The sequence below is a fragment of the Hippocampus comes genome, unplaced genomic scaffold (assembly GCF_001891065.2).
Source record: "Hippocampus comes isolate QL1 unplaced genomic scaffold, H_comes_QL1_v1.1 scaffold48, whole genome shotgun sequence".
NCBI classification, from domain to species: Eukaryota; Metazoa; Chordata; class Actinopteri; order Syngnathiformes; family Syngnathidae; genus Hippocampus; species Hippocampus comes.
The window spans coordinates 694,950-719,268 of record NW_017808403.1 but is presented as its reverse complement, the minus strand read 5'-3'; the positions used below and the strand labels follow the sequence as shown (position 1 = coordinate 719,268).

Below are 24,319 nucleotides of genomic sequence, written 5' to 3'. Positions count from 1 at the left end.
CGCAGTGACGCCAGCACTTGAGCAGATCTCGGTCTCGCTTGGTTTCGACGCCGTGCGATTTGTCACCCCGTACGCACGACCGTCCCGGTCTCGGGCCCTGGCCGCGCCCAGACCCGCTCGTACGGTCTGTAGCGTTGTTACGTAACCGTCGGCGTTGCTTGAAAAGTGATTGACGGCGCCAGGGTGAAAGTGCACGCCGGGCTCTTTTTTTTTTTTTTTGGCTCAGGGCCCCGCCAGCTGCGCGCACTCGAATGTTTGGAAAGCCGCTCCGTAGAGCACATGTGCCAAATTCACAACCCCCTCGTCGCGTAAACCTTGCTCACCAGCTTGATGTGTTCCCCAACGAAACTCCAGTGGTCGAAAGCGTCGTCATGCTCGTACGGGTCGCTGCTCCGTGCGCAAAAGCGGCGGCGGCGGCTGTTTCAGGTTTCGTGAATGGCATGGTATCTATGCTAATTGCTCTTCGTCCGTCTGTCTGGTTTCACGTTAAAATGGTTCCAGGATCTGACGTGGGCTACGCCAAATTGGATGACCGTCATCTTGAATTTGTTTGACTTCTGTGTCAGCCTCACAACAGACACCGACTTCAATCGATGTAAATCAGCACGACACGTCAGCTTTCTTGGGCCTTTAGCATGGTGTGCTAGCATTAAGATAGCAGACGTTCATGACCTGAAAAGACATAGCTAGGCTGAATATTTTGGTGTTCAAAAAAGATTGAAAATGACTGTTGATCTTGCTTTATTTGTCAGCCTTCCGGCAGATGTCGGCAGCGAGGCTAATTTACGCGAGCCCATCTTGGCCATTACGCAGCACGTTAGCATTCATCTAGTAGGCGAAATGGTTTGGTTGATGAGACTCTGAACGGTTGCTGACAATCAGCGAAACGATCCGGATTGGCTTCCATTTGAAGTGAACTGTCAAAGTGACACAAAAGAGAATGAGGCGCATACTGGAACCAAACGCCAAAAATCTCAAGCAAACCCTGTGATTTCATTCGGCAAAGTATGCTAGCTTCATGTTGACGTATCATTCAGAACGCCATCGACAAGCTAACGGAACTTAGCATAGATGTCGCGAGAATCTTAAGCCTTTCAACCGCTCACTGCTGCTTGAACCCGCACGGAGCAGCAACGCATACAAACACAGACGCTGTTGCGCGTCAACTTGATGGTGAAATGAAGCCTCTGCAAATTAAAAAAAAAAAAAAAAAAAGCCCAAAAAACAGGGAGTCTCCATTTTCAAGATGATTGAGAAACGCTGAAAGCCCCCCCCGAGCCAGACTCTCTGAATTGCAACACAGCGTTTCTGGCAACAGGCTGGTCATGCTGCCTGCTAGCTCCTTCTGCCCACATGTGCATGTCTCATTTAAAAATTCTGACGCAGAAATGTCTTTGTTCGAAAAAGCCCAGTCCAAATACAAGCGGTAAGTGGCCTTCGGCTCGTATCGCGCTTCTCCACGTAGCAAAGCGCTCGACCCGCTTCACACTGACTTCGCAACTACGAGGCACGCTTGATCCAAAAGAAGGAATGTTCAATTCCACCTTTCTTTGTTTGATTTTCGGACCACCGCCGACTTTGACTCGAGTACTCGCTGAGACCAAGTTCCACATGTCAGATGCTGCTCAGTTGACGGAAGGATTTGCCAATGTGTCAATCTGCCACCGTGTGGCGCCAAGGAGTACACACGACCTTAAAATAAGGCTGGTGTCGGCCAGATGGCGACACCGGGTATGGGTACTCGCCCGTCACTCCGAAAACGTACGCTCCTTGAAGGAAGTGAAGATGATCACGTTCAATTTTCTCGGACCGAGTGGTTCGCGAGTGTGAGGAGTCAGTGCGTTCAGCTCGGGCAATGGACACCGACGCAAGGCGCAGTCTTGCCCTGGATAATTTCACATGTCTGCTATTGAAGAAGGCTCATCATTATGAGACTAAATATAGCCTCGGTGTCTCTGTCCCGTGTGTGCATGTGCGTGTCATTGCGGCGCACTAGAGCGGCCCGTCGTTTTGGAGCGGGGGCTAAAACGAGGTAGCCGGACCGTGTTTTAGGCCGTTCTGGCGGCGTTTGTGCTGGGGGAGGGGCGGCTAAATATAACTGGCCTCATCGGGAGGAAGACCAGTCGGGAGAGAGGGAGCGACGTCAATATGGAGCTGCAATTAGAGGATTCGAGCGGTGCCGGGAAATCGTCGGGTTTCTCGTGCGTTTGTTGTTTTGGCTGCCGGCAGCGTGGCTACTTTTTGCATGAGTCATTGGACGCGGAGGAGCGCTTGCACTCCATGCCTTTTGCATGCTTGGCTTTGTTGACTTGTAGACATAGTGGGACCATTGGGAGGCCTTCCTTGACTTTTTTTTTTTTACGGCCGTTTCAGCCCGTTCGCAAGCATTTAGGGGCACATACAGACAGTGTCATTTTTCCAAGAATATTTGGCTTATTTTCCTTCATTAGAATGCTCATTAACATCAGTCGGGCTGTGGTTAAAAAAAAAAAAAAAAAAAAAAAATCCATTGCCCTAAAGCGTCGCTGGCATCACGTCACCCATCCACGCAACCATTTCTGGTCAGGACGGCCTGTCACTTCCTGTCGCGCCGCATTGAAACTATTCCTGAGCGTTTCACAGCACCCTCTTTTGGTGGGAGGTTCCTACTGCAGTCGAGCAATGCCCGAATACCTTTCCGATCGCTGGAGTGGATCATCGTATCGAAAAAGACTGAATTGTTGAATTCCACTGTCGACCGCTAGATGGCGGCCCGCTGTTTCGTGTGCCGCTTTGTAAATGTGACGAAAGTCGGCGAAGGCAGCAAGTCGCGTCTTTCAGCTCACCTTAGTTTTGGCTCCAGATTGTTGATTGTCAGGAAGCTGCTTTTTATGCCTCCAAAAAGCGCCCGTTTCAGGACGTGGGTCTCGAGGCGTGACTATGAGTGTACATTGAGAGATCGATTTGGATGTGGGATTACTTACTGTTTGCAGACGATTGATTTGAATGATTGATGGATTGATTGATTGATGTTTTGGGTGCGGAGCGGCATTAACCTGCCGGCTCGACTTTGAGCGCTGCGCCCTCATCGGCAGCAGCGGTGACCTGATTGTTAAAACAAACAAGCGTCAGGTGCCTTGGCTCTTCCCCTCCCGCCGACTGTTTGCTCGCAGTGTTTACCGCCGCTCTTTACGTAGTTTCGGAGCACTGTGTTCTCCTCGATGAGATAATCCAGTGTTGATCTCGGAATAATTTTCCTGATAGGCCAGCAGCTCTGTATATACCACTGAGGGTATTTATTTCTCGTCCTTCCTATCTGTGTTAGTCTTCTAAGCCGCTGCTTATCAAACTTATTTGAAGCAAAAATACTTGTCGTGACCAAAATGGGAATAACAGAGTCCAGGCAGGCTAATTCAAACATGGACTGTCTTAGTCATGTAAATGCACTGCCGCAAAATGTCAACTGAGAAGGTCCACTATTTTGGCCAGGGTTTTGAACACGTTTCAAATACCGCTACTAAAAACACATAGAATATATTGGGGGGGGTGAGAGAGGAGAGAAAGAGGCAGAGAGACGGGGAGGGAGGGAGAGAAAGAAAGAAAGAGAGAATAGCGGCGTACCCATTCCTCTGTGTTGCCGATAAACAATGGCATCGTTTTTGACAAAACGAACTCATCCTCCCCCGAAATACACCAATAGGCATGCACAAAGACGTCCGTTATGAAATGAACCTCGAGCTTTCTGTCGGCGTAAAAAGCAGGATGACAGTGGACGACTTGCAATCATTTCCAACCAAAGCTCCGTTCGACTGAAATGCGTCCTGTTTTCGTTCTTCTGTCACATTGACGTCTCAACCGCCTGTGCAGCCATCCCGGTGGTCGACGGTCCAATTCAATCCAATATCAACAAGAATGACACCCAAAATGAGTGAAAGTCAGTTATTGACTGAAAAAAAAAAATCTGCCAAACAGCGGGACCACAAACCTGCAACCCGTGATGGCAATGTGTTGACTCGATTTTATTTTGCATCGTTCTTAACTGTTCTCACCAAGCCCTTTTCCTTTTCTGTGTGTTTGCAGAGTGCTAATGGCAACGGCGTCCTTGGAGGAACAATCTGGGCGCAACATCTCAAATCTCCGCTTGCTGCTTTTTTTTTTTTTTTTTTGGTGGGGACTGGACGCGTCCCTGGAGAGAAACTGCTTTTTCTTTTTTTTTCTTTTTTTTTTTTTTCTGGCAGTTGCGCAGAGCAACGGGGATGTGTGCCAAGTGACGTTCTCCAAAAAATAGCTTTCATTCCGTGACTGGGAGTCAATCGGAGAAGTGTTAAAAAGAAAAAGGAATGTAAGCTCTCCCATAACCGGAGCAACTCAAATTGTAAAAAGTACAATTCAGGATGGAAAAGAAAATCTTGACAGGTTTGGAACTTCAGAAGAAAAAAAAAAGTGCCTCTTTCTTATTTTAGACACGGCGTTCCGACGTGTTGAGTGAACCTTTTTTTTGTAATTGCCTAAAAACGGTGGCGAGCACTTCAAACAGCCGAATCAAGTGGAGGTCCAGTGCCGCCTTCTCGCGTGTTCATATTTCTCCTCAACTCTTTTCACTCCTCTGTCTCGCTTTGGTTTGATTTGTCATGCAATAGAGCCGTACAGCAGGAATATTCCCAAAACCGGATGCGGAAACGAGTAGCCCAAAAAGCCGCAGCATAAGCACACAGCTCAGGATGATTTGTTTACAGGCCAAAAATCACCTTTACCTCTCACGCGCAAATCTCTCAGTTACTTCCCGGCGGTCACGACGGTGGACAGCTTCTCATCTTGTCAGGGTGCATGAAAGGGTTCAATGCCTCTCACGCAAATCAAAAGACCTCCCTTTACCTCTCACGCGCAAATCTCTCAGTTACTTCTTGTCAGGGTGCCTGAAAGGGTTCAATGCCTCTCACGCAAATCAAAAGACCTCTCACACTCACAAAAAAAAAAATCAGCCTAAAACCTCTCACACTCACAAAAAAAAAAAAAAAAACTCATCTGCGAAAAAAAGACAGCCAGCCCAAAAAAACTGTCAGTCCAAAGAAAAACGCACGAGTGAGCTGGAGAGGTTTTTGCTGAGTGTGAAAGGTTAGCAGGAGAGTGTTGTGATCGTGAATTTGGTGTGCCCGGTGAGGATTTCTCTTGTGACTTTTTTCAGTGAGGATGGGTTTTCTTTTTTTTGGGGGGAGGGGGTCTTTTTTTTTCTGTGCGCATGTGTCAATGTGAGAGTTTTTTTTGTCAGGCCGGAGCAATTCATCGGTCTGCCAGTTCGATTTGGCGGGTGTTTGCCGATCATTTTGACCTTGACGTACTCTGCGGTCGGACACAAACACCACCGATCTTTCCATTTCTTCCACGTTCATCGAGACCACAAACGTGCATCCTTGAAGGATTAAGAGTTTTTGTGGCGTGGGAGAGTATTTTGTGTGCATGTGAGAGTTTGGGTTTTTTTTTTTTTGGGATTGAGTGTGCGTGGGGTTTTTTTGCTGTGTATGACATATTTGAGGTGCATAAGAGATTTTTGGGGGCGTGTGAGAGGTTTTGTCTGTGTGTGTGTAGTGTGTAGTGTGTGTGTGAGAGAGAGAGAGATAGAGAGGTAAATGTTTTTTTGACCTACGGGGCACCTCACAGTTGTCCAACTGCGTTTCCTCTCAGGACAGCTCATCGTGTCGTATTCGTGGCTCCGCAAAACCGTTTTTGACAACCGTGCTAATGCTAACCCGCTAGCTCATTTCTCCAATCTCATATGTTCATTGGCGCGTCCGGCACATCAGTGCCAATCTGTTTTTTTTATTTTATTGGAGCCGTCACACATCTCTTTTTCTGGACGTGGTCTCTCTGGGGTGTGTCTACGTGGTGGGTTTGGCGCGCAAGGGACGTAGCGGGGGACTCGATGGTCGGCCGTGGCGCTGACGAGGAGACTCGCCCGGAGGCATTTCCCCGCACGACGCGGCCTTCGGCGTTCCACTTTTGGATGGCGTCGCGTTGTTTGAAGCTTTGATCGTTTTGCAAGCGAGCGCAAGAACGGTCTCGCCTCCCGGCGGTTGCGACGGTTCTGCGGAGATCAAGCCGCCGTTGACTTGACTTGACGTTTGACCCGAGGCTCCGCTTTGACCGGTTGAGCGATGCGTGAAGGGAGCGTCCCCGGGGCGAGCGCGACCGCCACCGTCATTGTTGCAAATTGACTTGATGCGTTTGTCTGCCAAGTTTCTCAACGGCACTTCATTGGAAGCAGATTTGCATCTGCCGTTTGTATTAGCAGCTACCAAAGTAGTTTGGCCCAGTCGCAGCAGGCGGACATATGAAATGTTAGCGAACCGGTCTCCAAACCAGGGGTGGGCAAAGTTTAACCATGTGCGGCCAAGATGACTTCTAAAAAAAAAAATCAATCAATAAAAGAGCTGCGTTAGTTTTGCTCCGCCAGCTCAATGCTATCGCATGACGGGAAACGCGGCGGTGTTGTTCCACTTGAAGCAACTGACATCCGAACACAAACTGCTGTACTGAGGAGCTTAGAGAGGAGCCGCAGACCCCTGGAAAAATGAACATTTGCCCAGCCCTGCTCTAAAAAAAACCCAAAGCAAGCCCTCGAGCACGACCGTCCTTCGATTGGTTTCAAACTGCCCTGGGCAAGCGCGCCCATTCGATAATTTTTGCTTGATTCTTCAAATCCACTTCGTTTGTGTGTACGCGTCTCTTCCAAATGGGATCCGACCGAATGGGAAGAACGTGTGAGTGCTGCCGTTTGTTGCTTGAGAAACAACACAAACAACAAAAGAACTCCACTAAAAAAAATCCTGCCAAACAACAAATGGACTCGTGGTCTCTTTTGTTGTGTCAAACTGGGCTTTTTTTTTGTTGTTTTTTTTTTTTTTTTTTGGGGGGGGGGGTGCATTGGCCGGCCCGGATTTTACGCACGTTTCTGATCTTGAGGGCAGTGCAAACGTCCAGTCCTCCCTTTGCCCGCGTGGCTTTTCTCCGGGTACTTCGGCTTCACCCCGCGTTCCGGAAAGCATGCTCCGTCGTCGAAAGGAAAGCGGGGTTCAGTGACACCGTGGGGGCCACGTGGGAAGGCTCTCGGCCTCGGATGGCGTCCCTGCTCTAAACTCGGCCGCAACGGGAATCAGTGGAAGTACGATAGAAAATGGACGCTTGCTTGTCTACATGGCACCTGCGATGGACCGGTGACCACATGCTCATATAATATGCCCCCCGCCCCCGCTCTCACTTCACTAAAGCTCAATTAGCTGCCTGTCACTGGCTCGTCCACAGATGGCAGAGTAACCTGACCTGAACAGGTAGTGATTGTCCACCCACTGCAGACATGAATAGAAATGAGAACTTTGCCTGCACCTGCAAATGATGTAAGACGAGCGGGAAAAAAAAAAAAAAAGGCAGACTTGTTCCACGAACATGTTCCGCTCTGTTGTAAAGGCCACCCGCAGCTGCATCGCACCACCGCGGCACTTTCTCAAGAGAGAAGACAAACTCTTCATGGCGCGAGGCCACGCACGCGCTTCACATCTGCAAAGGACACCGACCGGATGGCAGGTCGACCGTCTCCGGATTTCGGCGCGCGCTTTCTGACGACGCTCATGTCTGTCGGTTTTGCGGTTTCAAGCCACTTGCAAATTGCCGCTGAAGCCGTTGGAAAGTTTTAGACGGGTACGTGACACGCCGCTTCGTCTTCGGGTCACGTCATTCGACGGTTCTGCGCTACATGATGACGCCAGGGCCGCACATCCTCGGAACACAAGGAAAAGCCGAAAAAACGTCGAATCCCCGCTCGCATTTCAAAGGGTTTCTCCCGCAGCGACCTGCCCGTTGCGTGCCTTTATGGGCGGGGCCTAAAACTGGCAACGCATTCGGTCGTCCGGGCTAGCGGGTGCTTTAGCCCCGTCAAAAAAAAAATAAAAATCTGTCTGGCTCCCGTTCAGCCTCCCCAGCAATTCACTTCGGCCTCACAAAGGGGGACGGCCCACGGGCCGGACAGACGGGGTGAGTCTTTCGGTTACTTGCGCCTTCGCTCAGAGTTGCAAAGCAAAACCATTGAACATTTCGCACCCGTAACGCCGCGGGGTATTGACTTGAGCACGCGGCAAGATAATACCCCGCGGCATTATGGGAGAAAAACCACCCAATGCTGATGTCATCATCATCAAAGCATCACCTTTAATCAATGTTGACTGACCTCATTTTCGAGCGTGTTGCTATCATGTCGGCCAAACGCTGAAAACATTTGCACGGGCGGGGGGGAATGCCGGTTTTGGTATTCGTATTTTGCAAATGCGTTCAAAGGAAAACGTTGGCAGTTCTACGCTTTTGGTGCGTGTGCTACTTTTTAGGGTGCATCCCATCCCGCCGACTTGGGGCCCCCTGGCTCCTTATCCGGCGGCGACAGTCTCGAACTTGAACTGGACATCCGATTTGAAAGTGGATCGTCAAACTGATGCCGGCTTCTTCCGTCGTCCTTTCCCGACAGTAAGTCATGCCTTCGTTCTATCTCGCCGGGATTACTGTCACGCGCTCGATTTCGGCGTCAGACGCTTCCCCCCACCCGCCGCTCGCGTCGCTCCTCCTCCGGCATCCCTTCACGGGCTCCCTTTTAGGATTCTTTTGAAGATCCTCTGATTTGTTTTCCAATCTTGAAACGGCCTGGCCCCGCCTGACCTCTGGCGGCTCCCTGCCCGGTGCCTCCCATCTGCGGACCAGACGCTACCCGAGGCGCCGAGGACGACGCATCAGCTCCGAGAGGACGGAGCCTCTTCCGTCGCCGCTCCCTCTCTGCGGAACCAACGAAAGCCGATGATGACGCGCTTTCACACTTGAAGTGGCCGCCCGGGGGCGAGCGCCAGCTGGACGCGTCCCGCCACGAAAGCGATTCTGGGACCCGTGCCCTGGAGTGAAAGCGTGCGGGGCGCAAGGGGGCGGCTCTCTCTGCCGGGGCTCGGTTTCTTTGAACGGGTCCAGAGGGCCGCTTTGAAGGCTCGTTACATCAGCAGTCGACCCACGCCGGCAAGGCCACAGGAAGTCTTTCTGTCTTGATGACTTCCTGCCGAGCGCAGAGGACGGGAAGCCGACTGCATGTACTCGTGAGGAAATGGCGACTTGTTCCCATCGCCCGGGAGGGGAATTTCGCGGCCGTGCCGATCGTGATAAGACACGTGAAAAAGTTGCCAGGGCCCGGGCCCCAACCTGAACAGGAAGTTGGCCATTTGGCTTGAAGGCAGCCATTTTTTTTTTTGTGGGTTTTTTTTTTTTGGGGGGGGGGGGGGGCGAATTCCATGGAAAAACAAAAAAACAGCACGCAGCAGCAGTTTTATCCTTCAACGTGAAATTTGCTTGGATGTGCCCATGGCGACAGGATGCACAAAAACATCCGGAGCTGAAATTCAGAAGGAAGGCGGTCATAATGGTTGAAAGCGATCACTTTGATCAACCGACGCAAAATGTGCCAGTTGTGTTTATCGTGAGGGGGCGAACAAAAAAGCCTCAGTGAGCCATACCTGAAATAGAAAAGGAAGGCCCTCATTTTGGCTTCCGCCAGTGGTTTGGGGAGACCAATTCCATGAAAAAGTTTCAAACAACGAGCCCACAGCAGCGGTTTTGCCAATGGGGGCAAAATTTGGTGGATGCGTCAATGGTGAGACAAGAAACACAAAAAAAGTCTGAAGCCAAGCGTGAAGGAAGGTGGCCAATTTGGATTCAATTCTGGATTTGCACTTTTTTGCAAGAAGCCTGCACGCCACTGGTGCTAATCCTCCTCACTTTTTTCTGACTCAAGAAAGTGAATTGAAATGCGCAACCGTGGCCCAAAACTGCAAATGGTTGGCTTGTTGTTGAGCAATCTTCTTCCCTCCTCCCTCACCACAAATGCATTTTCTTTCCCACCGCCATCCCCCTCTTTGACTCGGCAAAACAAAAGGCCTTTCTCCGTCTTCCTTTCGCGCCCCACGCAATCTTCCGAGTTGTCATTTTGACGGCTTTGTTTTTAGTCGTCGGCTGACTGTGTGCAAAAACGATCAGTTTGAAAGAAAAATGGAGAAAGTGAGTTGAAGGAAAGCGGCGGAACGAGGTGAGGGCGTGCCCGTCCCGGCCTCATGTCTTGACGGAAAGCTCCCTGAAAAGCGTCGGCACATGCTGCAGAATTCCCCTTACTTCGGAGGTGGGGGGCGGGGGGGGTCGGGGGCTCGCGAGAGGACACCATGCGGCCAAAACCACGCAGGAAGTAGTTGACACGCATGAAAAGAAGGTGCAAAGCAAACGCTCGGGCTCGAGGCGTCCCGGTGCAAACATTCCTCCCAGTCATCAAGTTCAGCTCCCTGGGAAAGCGGAGCCCTCCGCTTTCCTCGTTGCACAGGGTGGCGAGGGTCTTTGGTGTTGGTGGGGGTCGTGTTAATCCGACGTTGGCTACAATGCGTTTGACTGGCAGGTCCCCTCACAATCTCCGCCGCGGTGAGGCCCCTCGCTGAAGGAGCTGGCGACAAGCGTTGGTATGTTAGGTGGAGCTCGCTGGCCTCCAGTGAGGGTGGCGGGGTCACGGGATGTGAAAAGGGGCCTCCCATCTCAGTTCAGCGTGGACCCGATGCCCGTCATTCGACTCGACGGCCGGACTCAAAGACAATTCTTAACGTTTTGCTCGGCTTGACTTAAAAGAGACACGCAGTGGAAAGTAGACTTGATATTAGCATCAAGTGAGGGGCTCACGTATTGACTGAAAGACCGAATACGTTGCTAGGTAGCGAAATAACTCCAGCGTTCCATCTCAACAATTCAGGAGCAAATCGTTCTCAGTCTTTGCACTTTTTTTTCTTCAAACATATTGAATGGAGTGAGAAACAAATCACAAAAAAAAAGACTTGACGGGATCTGCAGTGGCCACGGTCACAATTAGCTACAGGTTTGAGATGCTAAAATGTTGCCGGGACAAAGGTGGTGGCTGACTTACATTCGACAAGAGGACCGACCGCCCATTCCAAACAGGCAAGACTCGAATTGAGAGGTGTCAATTTACTTTTGGGGTCCATATTCCCCTGCAAATTTCCCCAGTGTGGGACTAATAAAGGTTATCTTATCTTATCGAGCTCTTGGAGGGAGTGGGAGTGAGGGGTTTCCCACGGACCCTCGCATCATTGTAACATCGGCTGTACATGACCCCTCAATTCCATTCATTCATCCATCCACCATCTGAGCGAGCCACTTCTCCTCACGAGGGTCGCAGGCGTGCTGGAGACTGTCCCGGCCGCCTTCGGGCAGTCAGCGGGCTCAACCTTGAATCGGTCGCCAGCCAATCGCGGGGCTCGCGTCGACAAACGAGCCTTCACGGCGGCCACATTCGCGCCTCGGCCAAGCCAAGCGATGTTTGTGACGGGTAACGAGCGCCCTCTAGTGGACGGGGAAGCCTCAACAACGCACTTCTCGTTGCCCCAATTCCTTTCTTTGAGAGCTCAACTTGGCAAAATATTGCACAAGGGCAGCTTACTGCGTGGTTAAGGGTGAAACAAAAAATGTGACATCATTGTTGTCAGCGCAACTCCCAAAATCGTCTCTTTGAGGTGTGATAAGTTAACGACTGCTTCTTCTGTTTTATGTCAAGAAAGAACAAAGTTGTACAAGCAGGCAGATCATTTTTTCCATCACGTCGTTATTTCACCAGCATGCTCGAGTCTTGACGGGAGTGCAGAAGAGGAGACGGAAAATCTGTGTCAGCACCCGCGGTAGCTGCTGCCTGCATGGGGGGGGGGGGTGTCGGAAGATACTCCACAGTCTTTGTTCTCAACTTGAATTGCGGGAAGAATTCATTTACAATTTCTCTTGGGAAGCGGACGGAAAAAAAAGGAGAACAGTCACCCAAAGTTAGCTTTAAAATGCTAATGCACACCTGCGACCCGAGTGAATAGAAGCGTCGACTGGGGACAAAAATAAAAATAAAAAAATGGACACACTCATTTGGAAAAAGTTCTAAATCGACATGCTTGATATTCATGGCAATACTGTGAGTTCGCACAACAAAGGAAGCTGTTGTTTGCTTCCAAGCGATTTTCGGAGTCTTCTTTTTCACTTCCGGTATCGCTTCTAACTTGTGGTTCCCTCAAACTCGCATTTGTGTAGTGAGATGCGCGAAAGGCACATTTTGACCAAAGCCCAACCCCAAACGCGGATTTCAAAGTGACCAACTTGAGATGTGGAGTTCATCCAACTCTTGTATTTATTTCCGGTGTGTCGAGAATGGATGGGGGAAATGGTGAACGAGCTTCGTGTCTCTTTCATCGTCGGCCTGGACAATCCCAACAGGCGTCGTCGGGATTCTTGACTCATCGGACTTTTGCAGACTGCTTGGAAGAGAGTTGCAGTGACAAAACTACTACAGGCGTACTTGTGTTCACTTTTTTTTTTTTTATTGGTTTCATTTTGTTACAAATAATCCAACTTGTCCCGACCTGAACCTAAATGGACTTGAAAGAGACATTCCCCGTGGAAATTCGGAGGTAAGTCAGTTCCAACAAATCTTCCTGGAGAGTCTCGTCCGTCCCGTCGTCAAACACCTCACTTGCGCTTGATTCCTCGTCTCTTTGAGTGTTTTTCTGACTTTGGAGAGTTGTCTCGGGGCTTGTGGGCAAGGGGACTCCAGAACCGGAGAACCCGACTCCTGATTTTGTCAAATTTGGTAAAGCCGCAGCAGCGGTCGGAGTGGCGGTGGCGTTTCCCGCCAGCTCACCTTGGGGCCGCTTGGGCCGCCTGACGATGGGCGAGTTCCCGGCGACAGCCACGGGCCCCCCGCGGAGGGAGGCGTGCACGCGCGTGCCTCGTACCGTGCTGCTGCTGCTGCTGCCGGCGGACGTGCCAAAGAGCCTCGACCCGCCCTCGACGAGCCTCCGCCCGGCGCCTTCCGAGCCGTCGCGAGCCGCTGTCGGCCCCGTCGCCAAGCGCCTTTCGGAGCGCGTTTCGTTCCGCTCGGTTCCGAACGCCGGGACCTCATCTCGGCGTGGCCCGGCCCTTTCTGGAATTGGGCTGGTACTCGCAAACTGAAGCGCGTTCTGGTCAAGAGCTCGGAAAACCTGCAGAGCAGCAGACCCGTTTGACGGTCGGGCTGCGGTATTGGCGCCCTCGAGCCGATGCGATGGCTGTTTCAGCGGCCTGCGCTCCAAGTTTTGGGGCCGTGGAAATCCAATGGCAGACGGAGCAGCCGTGGTCCGTGGTTCAGCTTTTCTCTGGCCGAAACTGTATTTGGACGAGAGGGAGGGGTAAACGTTTGCCATTTTCAGCCCGTAGCTTTTTCCTCTGCTGGCAAAGGCCTTGGAGGCCGGCCACTTGGATCTTTTTGATCCCAGTAACCTGCCGGCGCGTTCGGAGGGCGTCGGGCGCGCGGGCCTTCTGCTTGTGGTGGCCCCCACCGTGTCGGTTGCAGGCGCCGGAGGGGCCACGGCATCGGGCCAAAGTTTCTCTCTGTAACTTTGAGCTGCCAAGTGTGGTGGAAAATGTTCTCTCAAGGTGGCTGGATAGCGACCGGCGTTTCGTGGCAGATGGACCGCATGGTCTTTCTCCTTGGGCGACACCGTCCTGCTGTACTTGGGAATCCTTTCAAACTTCTCAATCTCGGACACTGACGGGGAATGCCAAGGTTTCCCCAAATCTTCCCGCCTGAGGAAAGAAGGCTTGACGAGAAACGACTTTGTCGCTCGCCTTCCATCATCGGCGAGGGACGACGTCGGTTTTTCCGGCTGAGGACCACCGTGTTGGAAAAGGGAGGCGTCCGGGTTCTTCTCCGCCGAGGCGTTCACGCCCCTCGGTGGGAATCCGCCAGGCTGAATCACGTTGGCCCTTCTGGGCACGAACGCTTCGGTGGGCTCGTCGGCGTCCTTGCGGCTCCCGCTCGCATATCGGCCCGGCTGCGACCAAACGACGGATGACGTTTTCCAGGCTGATTGACCTCCCGCGTCATCTCTTCTTCTTGCGAGCCTTTGAGGAGCGTCTCCACTGGGCATCCCCGCAAACCTCAGAGCTTCTTCTTCTTCTTCTTCTTTTTCAGGGTGTCCGGAGCTCTGATGCAAGGGATGGCCAGGAGCCGATTTCAGAACGACCACTCTGTATTGGCGGTCGAGGTTTTCTCCTTGCCTGGCGAGGAGGCCGTTTGCTGGACCCTTCCTCTCTGGCAAGATGGCCTCGTAATCTCGGTCCCTTTGACGGGAAGGAAAAACACCCTTCGTGTTCTGCAGCTGGCTCGATGGACGTCCAGAAGAGGGGGACGGATACTGGCTGGACGCAGAATATGACGACATCTTCGCAACATCAGCACCGAGGACTCGTACTGGGCCGGCTACGGGTGAGAAGTAATGGCAGGGTGAAGAAATGCTTTCTTATTTTTAGTCAGCGGAAAACAATAGACGCCAAGTCTGCACACCTCTGCTCATATATACACACACACACACACACACACACACACACACACACACACACACAAAAACATACTGTATATGATTTTTGTCATTAAAAAGAAAGCCAAGATAATTTCAGAACTGTCTTTCTTCGCAATTAATGACTAATAACCCACGCAACTGAAAACACGCAACGTAAAAAATTAAAACAAATTCGGACCAAGTTGGTTTATAATTTTAGACCAAAAAAGTATTTGCTCAGGTTCTTAGTTTTAAAAGGGGTCAATTCAACGAGCGTCATAAAATTAGCATGAAAAGCGACAATTTCAAATGGAAAAAGGAAGTTAAAATCGGACCATTGGCGGACTTTGACACTCGCACTTTTCTCAGATTTTACACCCGAACGTCAACGTTCTTTCAAATATTTTGTTGAGTTTTGACTAGAAAATCAAAGAAGAGAAATTTTAAGAAATTCTTTTTGTTTAAAACAAAAAAAAGTAATCATCATCAGTTTACAAAAAATAAGACCCAAAGGGTATCTTTTTTTTCTATTTTGACTTATCAATATGCACATTGATTAAAAGAAGAAAAGAACGCAACTAAGGACAGCGATAGATGTTCTGTAATGTTATTGTGGTTGACATTTTCAGAACATATTGTTCCACTTCGCAATCTGCTTTTTGGGCTCACCTCGTGCAGAAGGCGAGTGTGTGATGGATGACATGACAGCCGCGCCGACCAGCACAAAGACCAAGAGGAGCCTGCGGATCAGATTCACAACGCCCACAAAACAACAACAACAACAACAATTGTGATAAGCTTCAAAATGTGCAAAACAAAAAAAAAAAAAAGTACAAAGAACACCTTTACCTCGTGACACGGGGCATTATGAGTAAGTCCCTGCAGTGCTTGGCTTGTGGGATGCTCAAAAAGGTTCCAGTTGTGCTTTCAAATCTGTCAAAGCAAGCGCTTGGGAGTTCTGATTGGAGGCAATGCCTTTCAGCTGGTCCACTCGCTCCGACACCATTAAGCTCTTCCAGCAATGCCGCAGGAGGAACCCAAAACACAAGCAGGTTTTCATATCATCGATAACACAACATGGAACAACAAAAATGTATAGCTATATATGGATGGGTGTGTGAGTGAGTGTGCTTATGTGTAGAATATTTGCGACAGAGGGAATTATAAATATCACATACTGTGCGCGTATTAAAAGACCAGAAAAAGGCAAGTGGTGTGTACTACAAAATAATTAAAAAAAAAACAAGAAATGAATCACGCATTGTATGAAGTGTTCAAGTCAAGTGGTGAATTCCACACAAAAGGGGCCTGGAAAGGAAGAGGGGGAAAAAAATGGAACCCCTTGACACCAATGTCAACAATCAACACGTGTCGATCAGAAAGAGACGCGTGCGCCCATTTTGGTTGCATGCAGCCACTTTGCACGGCAAAAAGGCTGCCAAGCAAGGCAGCTTTGTTTGGACGGCGCATTTCATAACGAAGGTAAGGCGTGACATCATTCAGAGCATTGACAAACAAATTTGGTCAAGAGATTTGAAAGCGCGGTCAGGAAATCCCAAGTAACCAAATTGACTAAAAGAACGCACTGTGCAAGAAATGGGGAATTTGGATTTTTCAAATTGGTTTTAAAAATTGCCAGGGGTCTCAAACTCAATTTACCTGGGGACCGCTGGATCTAGGGTCTGGGTGAGGCTGGGCCGTATCGGCCCCCCCCACAAAAAATGCATTTATTAAAAACTGAGAAAAAAAATATCTATATATATATATAGATATATCTATATATATATATACACACACACATAGTATTTTTTTTCTTCAATGCTTTTGCTTTGCTATACCGTACACTTTTTTAGTGCTTTGGTTCCGTTTTTCCACAAGAAAAGCTCTGGTATAACATTCCACTGGTGTAAAAAAAAAAAAAAAGTTGCTGTCATTAGGGGTTTGGGAACAAGAAAATGCTTAGAATGTATCTTTCATTTATTACATATGAGAATTTAAAATTTTGGTAGACATTTTAGAAAGGATCATGGAAGGTGACATGTTTGAACTGCTTTCGGGGGCCACATAAAATGGTGTGGCGGGCCACATATGGCCACCGGGCCTTGAATTTGACACCTCCGCTGTACGTTCTCTATCTTAACATGTTTTCATATATTTCACATTACATTGCTTTCTTTTTTTATGAAAGATAAAGGAGCAAGAATTTGTTTGGCTTTGCGGGGCTAGAATCCGTTGATGAAACTGGTGTCATTTGCGAATTCTAGCCCCGCATTTCAATTAATCTCCCCGTCGGCAAAAAATGGTTTTCATTATGAAGGGGAAAAAAAGAGTAGGCAAGATCGTCGTGGGGAGCGTACGTAATGAAAATGGGGCGTGCGTGATGACGCCACACGCCGCGTTGGCTCACGCAAAAAAAAAAAAAAAGTGGCGAAAACTTTTCGGTTGAACCCCCTGCCCCCACCCCCACCCCATTCCCTTCCCCGTGTGTTTTTGTTGGGGGGGCAAAATTGCTCCGTAGTCGGTTCGGGTAAATGTGCCTATTCGTCCGCTGTTGTCGGTAAAATGTGAGTGTAGACGTTCGTTGGCGGCGAAACGGCGACGAGACGAGGGTGGGGGTCGAGTGAAAGAAACAAACAAAAAAGAAAGAAAGAAAAAGAAATCCGAGCGGCCGCCATCGTTTCACCTCTGCCGTCTGGTTAGCCAGCTAGCTTGCGAAAGGCTAGCCGCCGCAACTCTTGCGGGAGACTTCGGCAAGGACCACAAAAGCAAGCAAAGCGGTCTCGGACATGGCGGAAACCAAAATCATCTATCACATCGATGAAGAGGAGACTCCGTATTTGGTCAAGATTCCCATCGGTGCCGAAAGTATCACCCTGCTGGATTTTAAGCAAGTCTTGAACAAGCCCAACTACAAGTTCTTCTTCAAATCTATGGACCAGGACTTCGGGTGAGTTCCAGTACGCGTCCTCGAACTTGCAAAAGGATCAAAAAAAAGTTTGCGATGAAATCACAAGCGAAAAGTTGCCTCCAGCGAGGGGCTGCGTGGGCATCGTGATCGTGGATCCCAGCAAACATCACCATTACCGGGGCGGGGGGGGCATTACCTGTACGTCGCGATTTTCTTTGCACGACCCCCCCCCCACCACCACCACCCTACATCTCAGGGTAATGTCCTGTTTTGTTGTTGTTGGGGAGGGGGGGGGTGTCAAGACCCCCCCCCTTTTTCCCTTCACCTCCAGATGGACGCAACAAGCTCCTCTCTATTGAGTCATCTTTTCGTGCCGGCTGCTAATCCTGCTGCAGAGGAACGCGTGATCGACTTGTGAGCTTTCTGCAGCGGCCGAAGACCCCTCGTGCCCTACTTGGGACGGACATAGATATTAACCATCTCAATCGATTTTCACCATGTGGGACCGACCCCCCCCCCCCCACACACACACACACACACACAAATTAATGTCTATGGCATTTGCATTAGTCGTACGCTAGAGACCTAAAAGCTAAGTGGTGTGGCTGTTTTGAATATGGCGTGTGGAATTGTCATATATTATCTGTGGTGGGTTACCACATTGGCCTCACGGTATCGAGGCCCAGGGTCCGATTCCAGGCTTTGGCCTTCCTGTGTGGCAACCAGTTGAGGGGGTACCCCCACCTGCCGCCCCGTGACTGTCTGTGACTTTAACCTCAGACATAACGATTTGCCTTGTAGTTGAGTGGTTCGCGCGTCAACCTCACAGTGCAGATGTTGTGGGTTCCTGTGTGGAGTTTGCACGTTCTCGCCGGGCCTTCGTGGGTTTTCTCCGGGTACTCCGGTTTCCTCCCACATTCGAAAAACATGCGTTTCTGCTTGATTGGGCACTCCAAATTGTCCCTGGGTGTGAGTGTGAGCGCGGATGGTTGTCGGTCTCTGTGTGCCCTGTGATTGGCTGGCAACCGGTTCAGGGTGTCCCCCGCCGACTGCCTGACGACAGCTGGGATAGGCTGCAGCTCACCCCGCGACCCTTGTGAGGATAAAGCGGATCGGAATTTTGACCTTTGTTTCTCCGTTTCAGGGTCGTGAAGGAAGAGATTTCGGACGATGGTGCCAAGTTGCCGTGTTTTAATGGACGTGTGGTGTCCTGGGTAAGTACTCTCTTTCAAATGCGACTTTCCACAACCGCTCTTGGTTTTCGCCGCGACCCCCAAAGATACCCCAAATCCGCCGTGTGTGCTTAAAACTTCTTTCCAGACTGAGGTGGCTGAAATTTGTCAAAAACTAGGGCCGGAACGATTTTTTTTTTTAAGGCTGATTCCGATATTTGACAGGAAAAAAAAAGATTATACCCCATCCCCCGAGTTCAGATGGACTGGACGTCTACTAGCGAGAAACTAATTGAAATTCATAACAGAAGGACGAACAGGTTGGTGATCAGGGCGGCTTTCTTCCTTCAACATCAGCTTCCTCGTCGCCCTGCCTGGATCTAACGTTTAAAGGAGAGACGAAACACTGCGATCGGACTTGGCCCGGTTGAGCAGGTTTGAGGCTCAAGCATCTGTTAAGTGCATAAGAATGAAGGGAGCTCTTTAAAACGAATTCACCCGGGGGGAGCGATATGTGAGCCGCGATATGTGAAGAGGGGCGGAGGGAGCCCAAAAGACAGCGGAGGCTTTGGGCGAGTGAGCGTGTTGCAGGGTCGGGGCTGATGGGCGGGCCCTAAAACGGCCGCTCAACTCCATTTAGTGGACTTGAAGAAGGCCGTCCGCCTGTCCAGTAAACGCGCGGCGGCTCAGCTGCAAGGTGCAAAGCGAGTGTTTGCGCTTGCAGGCAGTCGCGTGGCGCACGTTCAACCCGAGCGTCGACGGGCCTTTGTTTGACCAAAGTCGTGCGGCTCAAAAAGGAAGCATCGCATTTCAGTGACCCCCGTAAGACGTCCGCCCGTCAAAATAGTGCTTTTGTGTTCCAAAAAAATGGCCATCTTACCTCTTGATCGTCCTTGTGGCACCCATCCCCCCCACCCCGGCTAATTGATGGCTTTGCCTTTGTTTTTGACGTCAGCTGGTGTCTTCGGACGCTCCGGCGGCAGAGCCAGCGGCTCCGGCAGCTCTTCCCGCTGTGGAGACGTCCAGCCAGCCGTCGCCCCCTCCGCCGCCGCTGCCGCCCCCGCCGGCCGAGAGAACCGGGGGCATCGGGGACTCCAGACCGCCGTCCTTTCAGTAAGGAATTGAAAATGAACCCCCAAAAGCTCACGTATGATATCAAATGTCAAAGACAAAAATTTCCACTGTCATAGCAGCATATTTTCTCATTTTTGGCGCGGGCCACATTTTAGTTGCCGTTTCCCTTGGAGGGCCACGATGACTGAAACTATATCAAGAAGTCAAGAAGAACGTTTTATTCAACTATTGTTTCAGTAACTGTAATAAGAGGTTTGGTCACAAGAAAATGCTTACAATATCGCTCTCATTTATGAAAATTTGAAATTTTGTTCCACATTTTAGCAAGGATGTGTGCAGGTAAGTATGAAGTTGTCATCTTTGATTTGCTTTTGTGGGCCTTGAATTTGACACCTGTCTTAGATGGTCTTTTTTTATTTTAAAAGCGTCTTTTTATCATTTTTATTCACGATGGAAAATACTTTTTTGATTTTGGTTATTTTGTTAGTTCTGGTGACCTAAAATAACTTTGGCAACGAGCACTTTTCAAGTTGGCCGGCAGATGCTGGCCCGCCGGCGTTTCGGCCTCCATCATCAAATGACAACTTTTCTCTCGGAAGTTTCACGAGATGTGCCATTTGCGCGCCTGGACTTGACCCCAGACTGGAATTCTTTTACAAATGGACAATGAAAATAAAGATGTGTTTTTGTTTTGATCCCCCGTCTCCCGCAGTCCCAACGCTACGGGCAGCGTGGAGACTCTGGACGAGCAGACCGAAACGGAGTCCGTGGTTTCCTTCAGGAGAGAGAGACCTCGGCACAGGGAGAGCGCCGAGCAACACGGTGAGCTATCAAGATGTGGCGCGCCGCCATCGCCCGCTGCCCCTCTCGCGATGCAATCAAAGAACGGTGTTTTTAAAAAAAAAAAAAAAAACGACATCCGGTGGTCGCTCCCTTTTCAGGATCTCGCGTGAACGGCCAGAGTCGCCTGGAGCGGCACTTGGCCGGCTACGAGAGCTCCAGCACCATGATGAGCAGCGAGCTGGAAACCACCAGCTTCTGCGACTCCGAGGACGACGACACCATGAGCAGGTGAGGCGCGAATCATGCCGCGGGGAAATTCTCCTTTCCGCCCCCGTGCATTGGACTCGCCATTCTTTAGGTTCAGCAGCGCGACCGAACAGAGCACAGCCTCCAGACTGTTGAAACGGCATCGACGACGCAGGAAACAGCGCCCCCCTCGCTTGGAGAGGGTACGAACGAGCTCGCCGCTCTTGTCTGATGGCCTCTGTCGAATGTTGTCATTCTTTTCATTTGAGAAAAACAAAGTTGTTTCCTCTTCTAGGCTTCCTCCTTCAGCAGTGTGACGGATTCCACAATGTCCTTGAATATCATCACTGTCACCCTGAACATGGGTATGCATCTTCCTGTTGTGGTGTCAATGTCGAGATTGCCGCTGTCGTATTCATCATCGATTTGTTATCCGGTGCTCTGAAAGGCTTTTTTTTTTTTTTACATGTCGCTTAAGCAGGCGCAGTTCGAAGGTGACACGCGGGCGTTCTTTTCCAACACTACGGTTTCCCCACTGTCTGTTAAAGTGGCTTGCGGTTTAACTACGATAGGAAAAGGCATGAGACAACCGTTGAGAACCAATGAGTTAAAAAGTGAGCTCACTGTGCCGCCATCTTAGCAAAGCTGAGTTCCGTTTCACCACCGAGGCCTGATTAGCGCCAAATCGTATTTGTCAGACAAAATGAAGAAGGCTACCACATCTTAAAATGAAACGCTTTGTTCCTCCTTCCCAAGACATTCAAGAACAAATGATAAAGCAGAAAACCCATCCGTTCGGAAACGCTTTCGACGGCATTTCCGGAGTTCTGAGCAAACGATTAAAGAACAGCGGTGAACCTTTTGTTAGAGTGGCCGGTCAGTCAAAACTCCTCAATGACGAACGAAGCTTACAAGAGGTCAGAAAAGAAGCTAGAATGACATCCACACACCTTCAGGCGTGGCTGACCTCATTTAAGGACGGTGATCGCGACTGGGCAAAAATGCAAGACATCCATTTTGGACAAATATTTTGTGGTCTGATGAGACCAAAGTTGAATTTTTGGGAAGGTGCTCGGCTCATTACATATGCTGTAAACATGAATGTTGATGGCATGGGGCTGCTTTGCTCCTTCAGGACCTGGACTAGTTCCTGTAATGGAAAGGATTGGAAACGGGATTTTACATTTCTTTGCTTTTGCCACTGTGCAGAGAAGTACAACTTCCTGGGCATCAGCATTGTGGGCCAAAGCAACGAAAGGGGCGACGGCGGCATCTACATTGGCTCCATCATGAAGGGGGGAGCCGTGGCCGCGGACGGACGCATCGAACCCGGTGACATGCTGTTGCAGGTGAGGCTACAAATTTCCTTGCTTTCCGGTGCAAGTTTCACCGATACAGAGCCGTTCCCTTTTGTTTCATGGGATTCTTTTCGCCCCAAGGTCAACGACATCAATTTTGAGAACATGAGCAACGACGACGCAGTTCGCGTGCTGAGGGAGATTGTGCACAAGCCAGGGTGAGTTGCCGGCGTTGTAAATTCAATCCAATCCAATGAGCGGCGCTGATGAACTGCATCGTCGGCGTTTGCTTGCCAGGCCCATCATCCTCACGGTGGCCAAGTGCTGGGACCCATCTCCGCAAGGCTATTTCACCCTGCCGCGGAGTAAGTCGCAGAAAAGGCCGGTTGTCGAATGCACCGGGGGCTTGACGTTTCTCTTTTTTTGACGAGCGCGCCTTGTTTGCTGTGCAGATGAACCCATCCGGCCAATTGACCCAGCAGCTTGGGTCAGCCACTCTGTCGCCATGACTGGCGCCTACCCGGCCTTCCCGGGCAGCTCCTCCCTCAGCACAATCACCTCCTCCTCCTCGGTCACGGAGACCGAACGTGAGATTCCAATTTAACTTCTTTTCGCAACTCAAAACCGTTCTGCTTTGGCGGGGTCTGTCTTTGTGACTTACAAAAAAAAAAAAATTACCTCTTTTTGATATCTGGCCACCTTTCCGTGAATCCCACCGCACTTCCCTCAAGTTATCTTTGATTTTTTTTCTCCACAGGGTTTGATGACTTCAATCTGTCCCTGCACTCTGACATGGCGTCTGTCGCCAAGGCCATGGCCTCACCGGAGTCGGGCCTGGAAGTCAGGGATCGCATGTGGCTCAAAATCACCATCCCCAACGCTTTCCTCGGTAAGAGAGCCGAACAGTAGTCGGCGAACCTCCGCACGTCACATGACTTTGCAGGGGAAGGCGTTATGTTCCGGGAATTAAAACCTTGTGATTTCTCAGAGGGAGGGCGGGGGACAAAGTACCAATGTGTTGAGCGCTTGTCTTGACTGAAAACATCTGTTAAATTGGAATCACCTGCAGCTGACTCACGTGGAGCAATAAAATACAATTTTATATATATACACATATCTATAAAATCGACCCGTTGTGCTCCTTTCCCATGATTTTCAAACGGTGATGTTTTTGTTGGTTTGTATTTCTTTTTGGGACTCGCGGCCTCGGCCGATGATCCGTTGGCTCCTCCGCTGGCCGCACGGGGGAGAGCGCTCTTTTGAGAAGGGCCCCGCTTGCGCAAAGCTCGTGTTAATTTGCGCCGCACGTGTGACCAGGCTCGGATGTGGTGGAGTGGCTGTTTCACCACCTTGAGGGATTCCAGGACCGCCGTGAAGCCAGGAAGTATGCCAGCAATCTGCTGAAGGCCGGCTTCATCCGTCACACGGTCAACAAGATCACCTTCTCGGAACAATGCTATTATGTCTTCGGAGACTTGAGTGACTGTGACAATTGTAAGTAGCGTCGGCCGCGCTCGCAGCGTATTGCTTTTATGCACTGTTTGGAAGGGCCGGGCAACTTTTCAGACCTCAGCGGCGAGGAACAGATTGACTCGGTGGTGTTAAAATACCGCACGCAGAGCCAACCGTTGCCATCCAAGAGAGATTGACATGTCAGGGGTCCCCCTTTCCAACGACCTTTACTCCTCTCGCGCGCAGACATGGCCAACCTGTCCCTGAATGACAACGACGGCTCCAGCGGGGCCTCAGACCAGGACACCTTGGCCCCGCTGCCCCTCCCCGGAGCTTCACCGTGGCCCGTGATGCACACGTTCCCTTACCAGCCCTACGCCAGCCATCCGTACTCCAGCCAGCCGCCACCGTACCACGAGCTCACCAGCTACAGCTACACTCCAGGAAGCACCGGCAGTCAGCACAGCGAAGGTAAGCGTCAGCAGTTAGCTCGGACTTTGTTGATTTAGTTGAGGTGAACTTTTAGTGCCGAGCAAAATCTCTGCCGTGAAGCTTCACGGGGATCATTTTTCTTGGGGCCATTATATTGGCCAATACTGGGACTTCTCAAAATCAGCTCATCCTATCACAGCCAGCCAAGCACAGAGCTGAGGTCGAACCCATTCGGGTGTGACGTTGTCGTCTTCCGTCTGTCCTCAGGGAGCCGAAGCAGCGGGTCGACGCGAAGCGAAGGCGAGCGCCGCCGCGGCGGCAGCAAAGGGCCCGGCAGCACGGCGGCCGGCGAGGAGAAGTCTCTCTGCGGAGGAGACGGCGGCGGGGGCGACTCGCGCTCCGGCAGCGGCAGCGAATCGGAATACTCCACCCGCAGCAGTCTGAGGCGGGGCCACGGCTCGGCCGCTCCCAGCGAGCACAGCCACGCTTCCTCCCAGCGCTCGCATCATCACCGCATGCCCCAGCCCCCCCACATGTCCCCCTACCCTCCGG

The 24,319-nt window shown here is 50.7% G+C and overlaps 3 protein-coding genes and 1 long non-coding RNA gene across 8 annotated transcripts in view; 3 read left to right on the top strand and 1 right to left on the bottom strand.

The window, feature by feature from the left end:
- The window catches only part of LOC109508359 (insulin receptor substrate 1-B), a 38,499-nt gene extending 31,685 nt beyond the window's left edge, over positions 1-6,814 (top strand). For 3 of the 4 annotated variants that reach the window (XM_019858274.1, XM_019858276.1, XM_019858273.1), the window contains one exon: positions 4,060-4,660. In XM_019858274.1, the coding sequence (XP_019713833.1) occupies positions 4,060-4,067 (8 nt within the window). In that variant the 3' untranslated portion in view covers positions 4,068-4,660. Of the gene's footprint in view, positions 1-4,059; positions 4,661-6,175 lie in introns of those variants that run through there. The other variant, XM_019858277.1, reaches the window with a different exon arrangement.
- Positions 6,815-12,435: 5,621 nt separating this feature from the next.
- On the bottom strand, positions 12,436-15,497 carry LOC109508367 (uncharacterized). 2 transcript variants are annotated; one of them, XM_019858297.1, is made up of 4 exons: positions 15,252-15,496; positions 15,072-15,142; positions 13,004-14,323; positions 12,436-12,973 (listed from the first exon to the last, which is right to left on the bottom strand). In XM_019858297.1, exons 1-4 carry the CDS (start codon positions 15,266-15,268, stop codon positions 12,453-12,455), a joined length of 1,929 nt encoding a protein of 642 aa, XP_019713856.1. In that variant the 5' UTR covers positions 15,269-15,496; the 3' UTR covers positions 12,436-12,452. The 2 variants fall into 2 exon arrangements, with proteins under 2 accessions (XP_019713856.1, XP_019713855.1); XM_019858296.1 differs by having other exon boundaries at positions 12,436-14,323; positions 15,252-15,497.
- Positions 14,239-15,214, top strand: LOC109508385 (uncharacterized). Its single transcript, XR_002166650.1, has 2 exons — positions 14,239-14,329; positions 15,081-15,214. It is a non-coding gene; the product is annotated as an uncharacterized LOC109508385 (long non-coding RNA).
- Positions 15,498-16,840: 1,343 nt separating the features above from the next.
- Positions 16,841-24,319, top strand: part of dvl2 (dishevelled segment polarity protein 2) — an 8,652-nt gene continuing 1,173 nt past the window's right edge. Inside the window, exons 1-15 of the mRNA XM_019858294.1 lie at positions 16,841-17,349; positions 18,455-18,524; positions 19,438-19,595; positions 20,269-20,378; positions 20,498-20,627; positions 20,698-20,788; positions 20,881-20,950; positions 21,795-21,934; positions 22,025-22,101; positions 22,181-22,248; positions 22,336-22,470; positions 22,641-22,772; positions 23,201-23,377; positions 23,582-23,806; positions 24,035-24,319. The exon at positions 24,035-24,319 is cut by the window's right edge and continues 1,173 nt beyond it. Of these exons, the coding sequence (XP_019713853.1) occupies positions 17,189-17,349; positions 18,455-18,524; positions 19,438-19,595; positions 20,269-20,378; positions 20,498-20,627; positions 20,698-20,788; positions 20,881-20,950; positions 21,795-21,934; positions 22,025-22,101; positions 22,181-22,248; positions 22,336-22,470; positions 22,641-22,772; positions 23,201-23,377; positions 23,582-23,806; positions 24,035-24,319 (2,029 nt within the window). The 5' untranslated portion in view covers positions 16,841-17,188. The remainder of the gene's footprint in view (positions 17,350-18,454; positions 18,525-19,437; positions 19,596-20,268; positions 20,379-20,497; positions 20,628-20,697; positions 20,789-20,880; positions 20,951-21,794; positions 21,935-22,024; positions 22,102-22,180; positions 22,249-22,335; positions 22,471-22,640; positions 22,773-23,200; positions 23,378-23,581; positions 23,807-24,034) is intronic.

Coding starts and splice junctions, on each gene's coding strand:
- LOC109508367 (XM_019858296.1), bottom strand. Junction 14,324..15,071: donor ACACTCGCCTTCTGCACGAG/GTGAGCCCAAAA, acceptor TCTCACCCGTAG/CCGGCCCAGTACGAGTCCTC.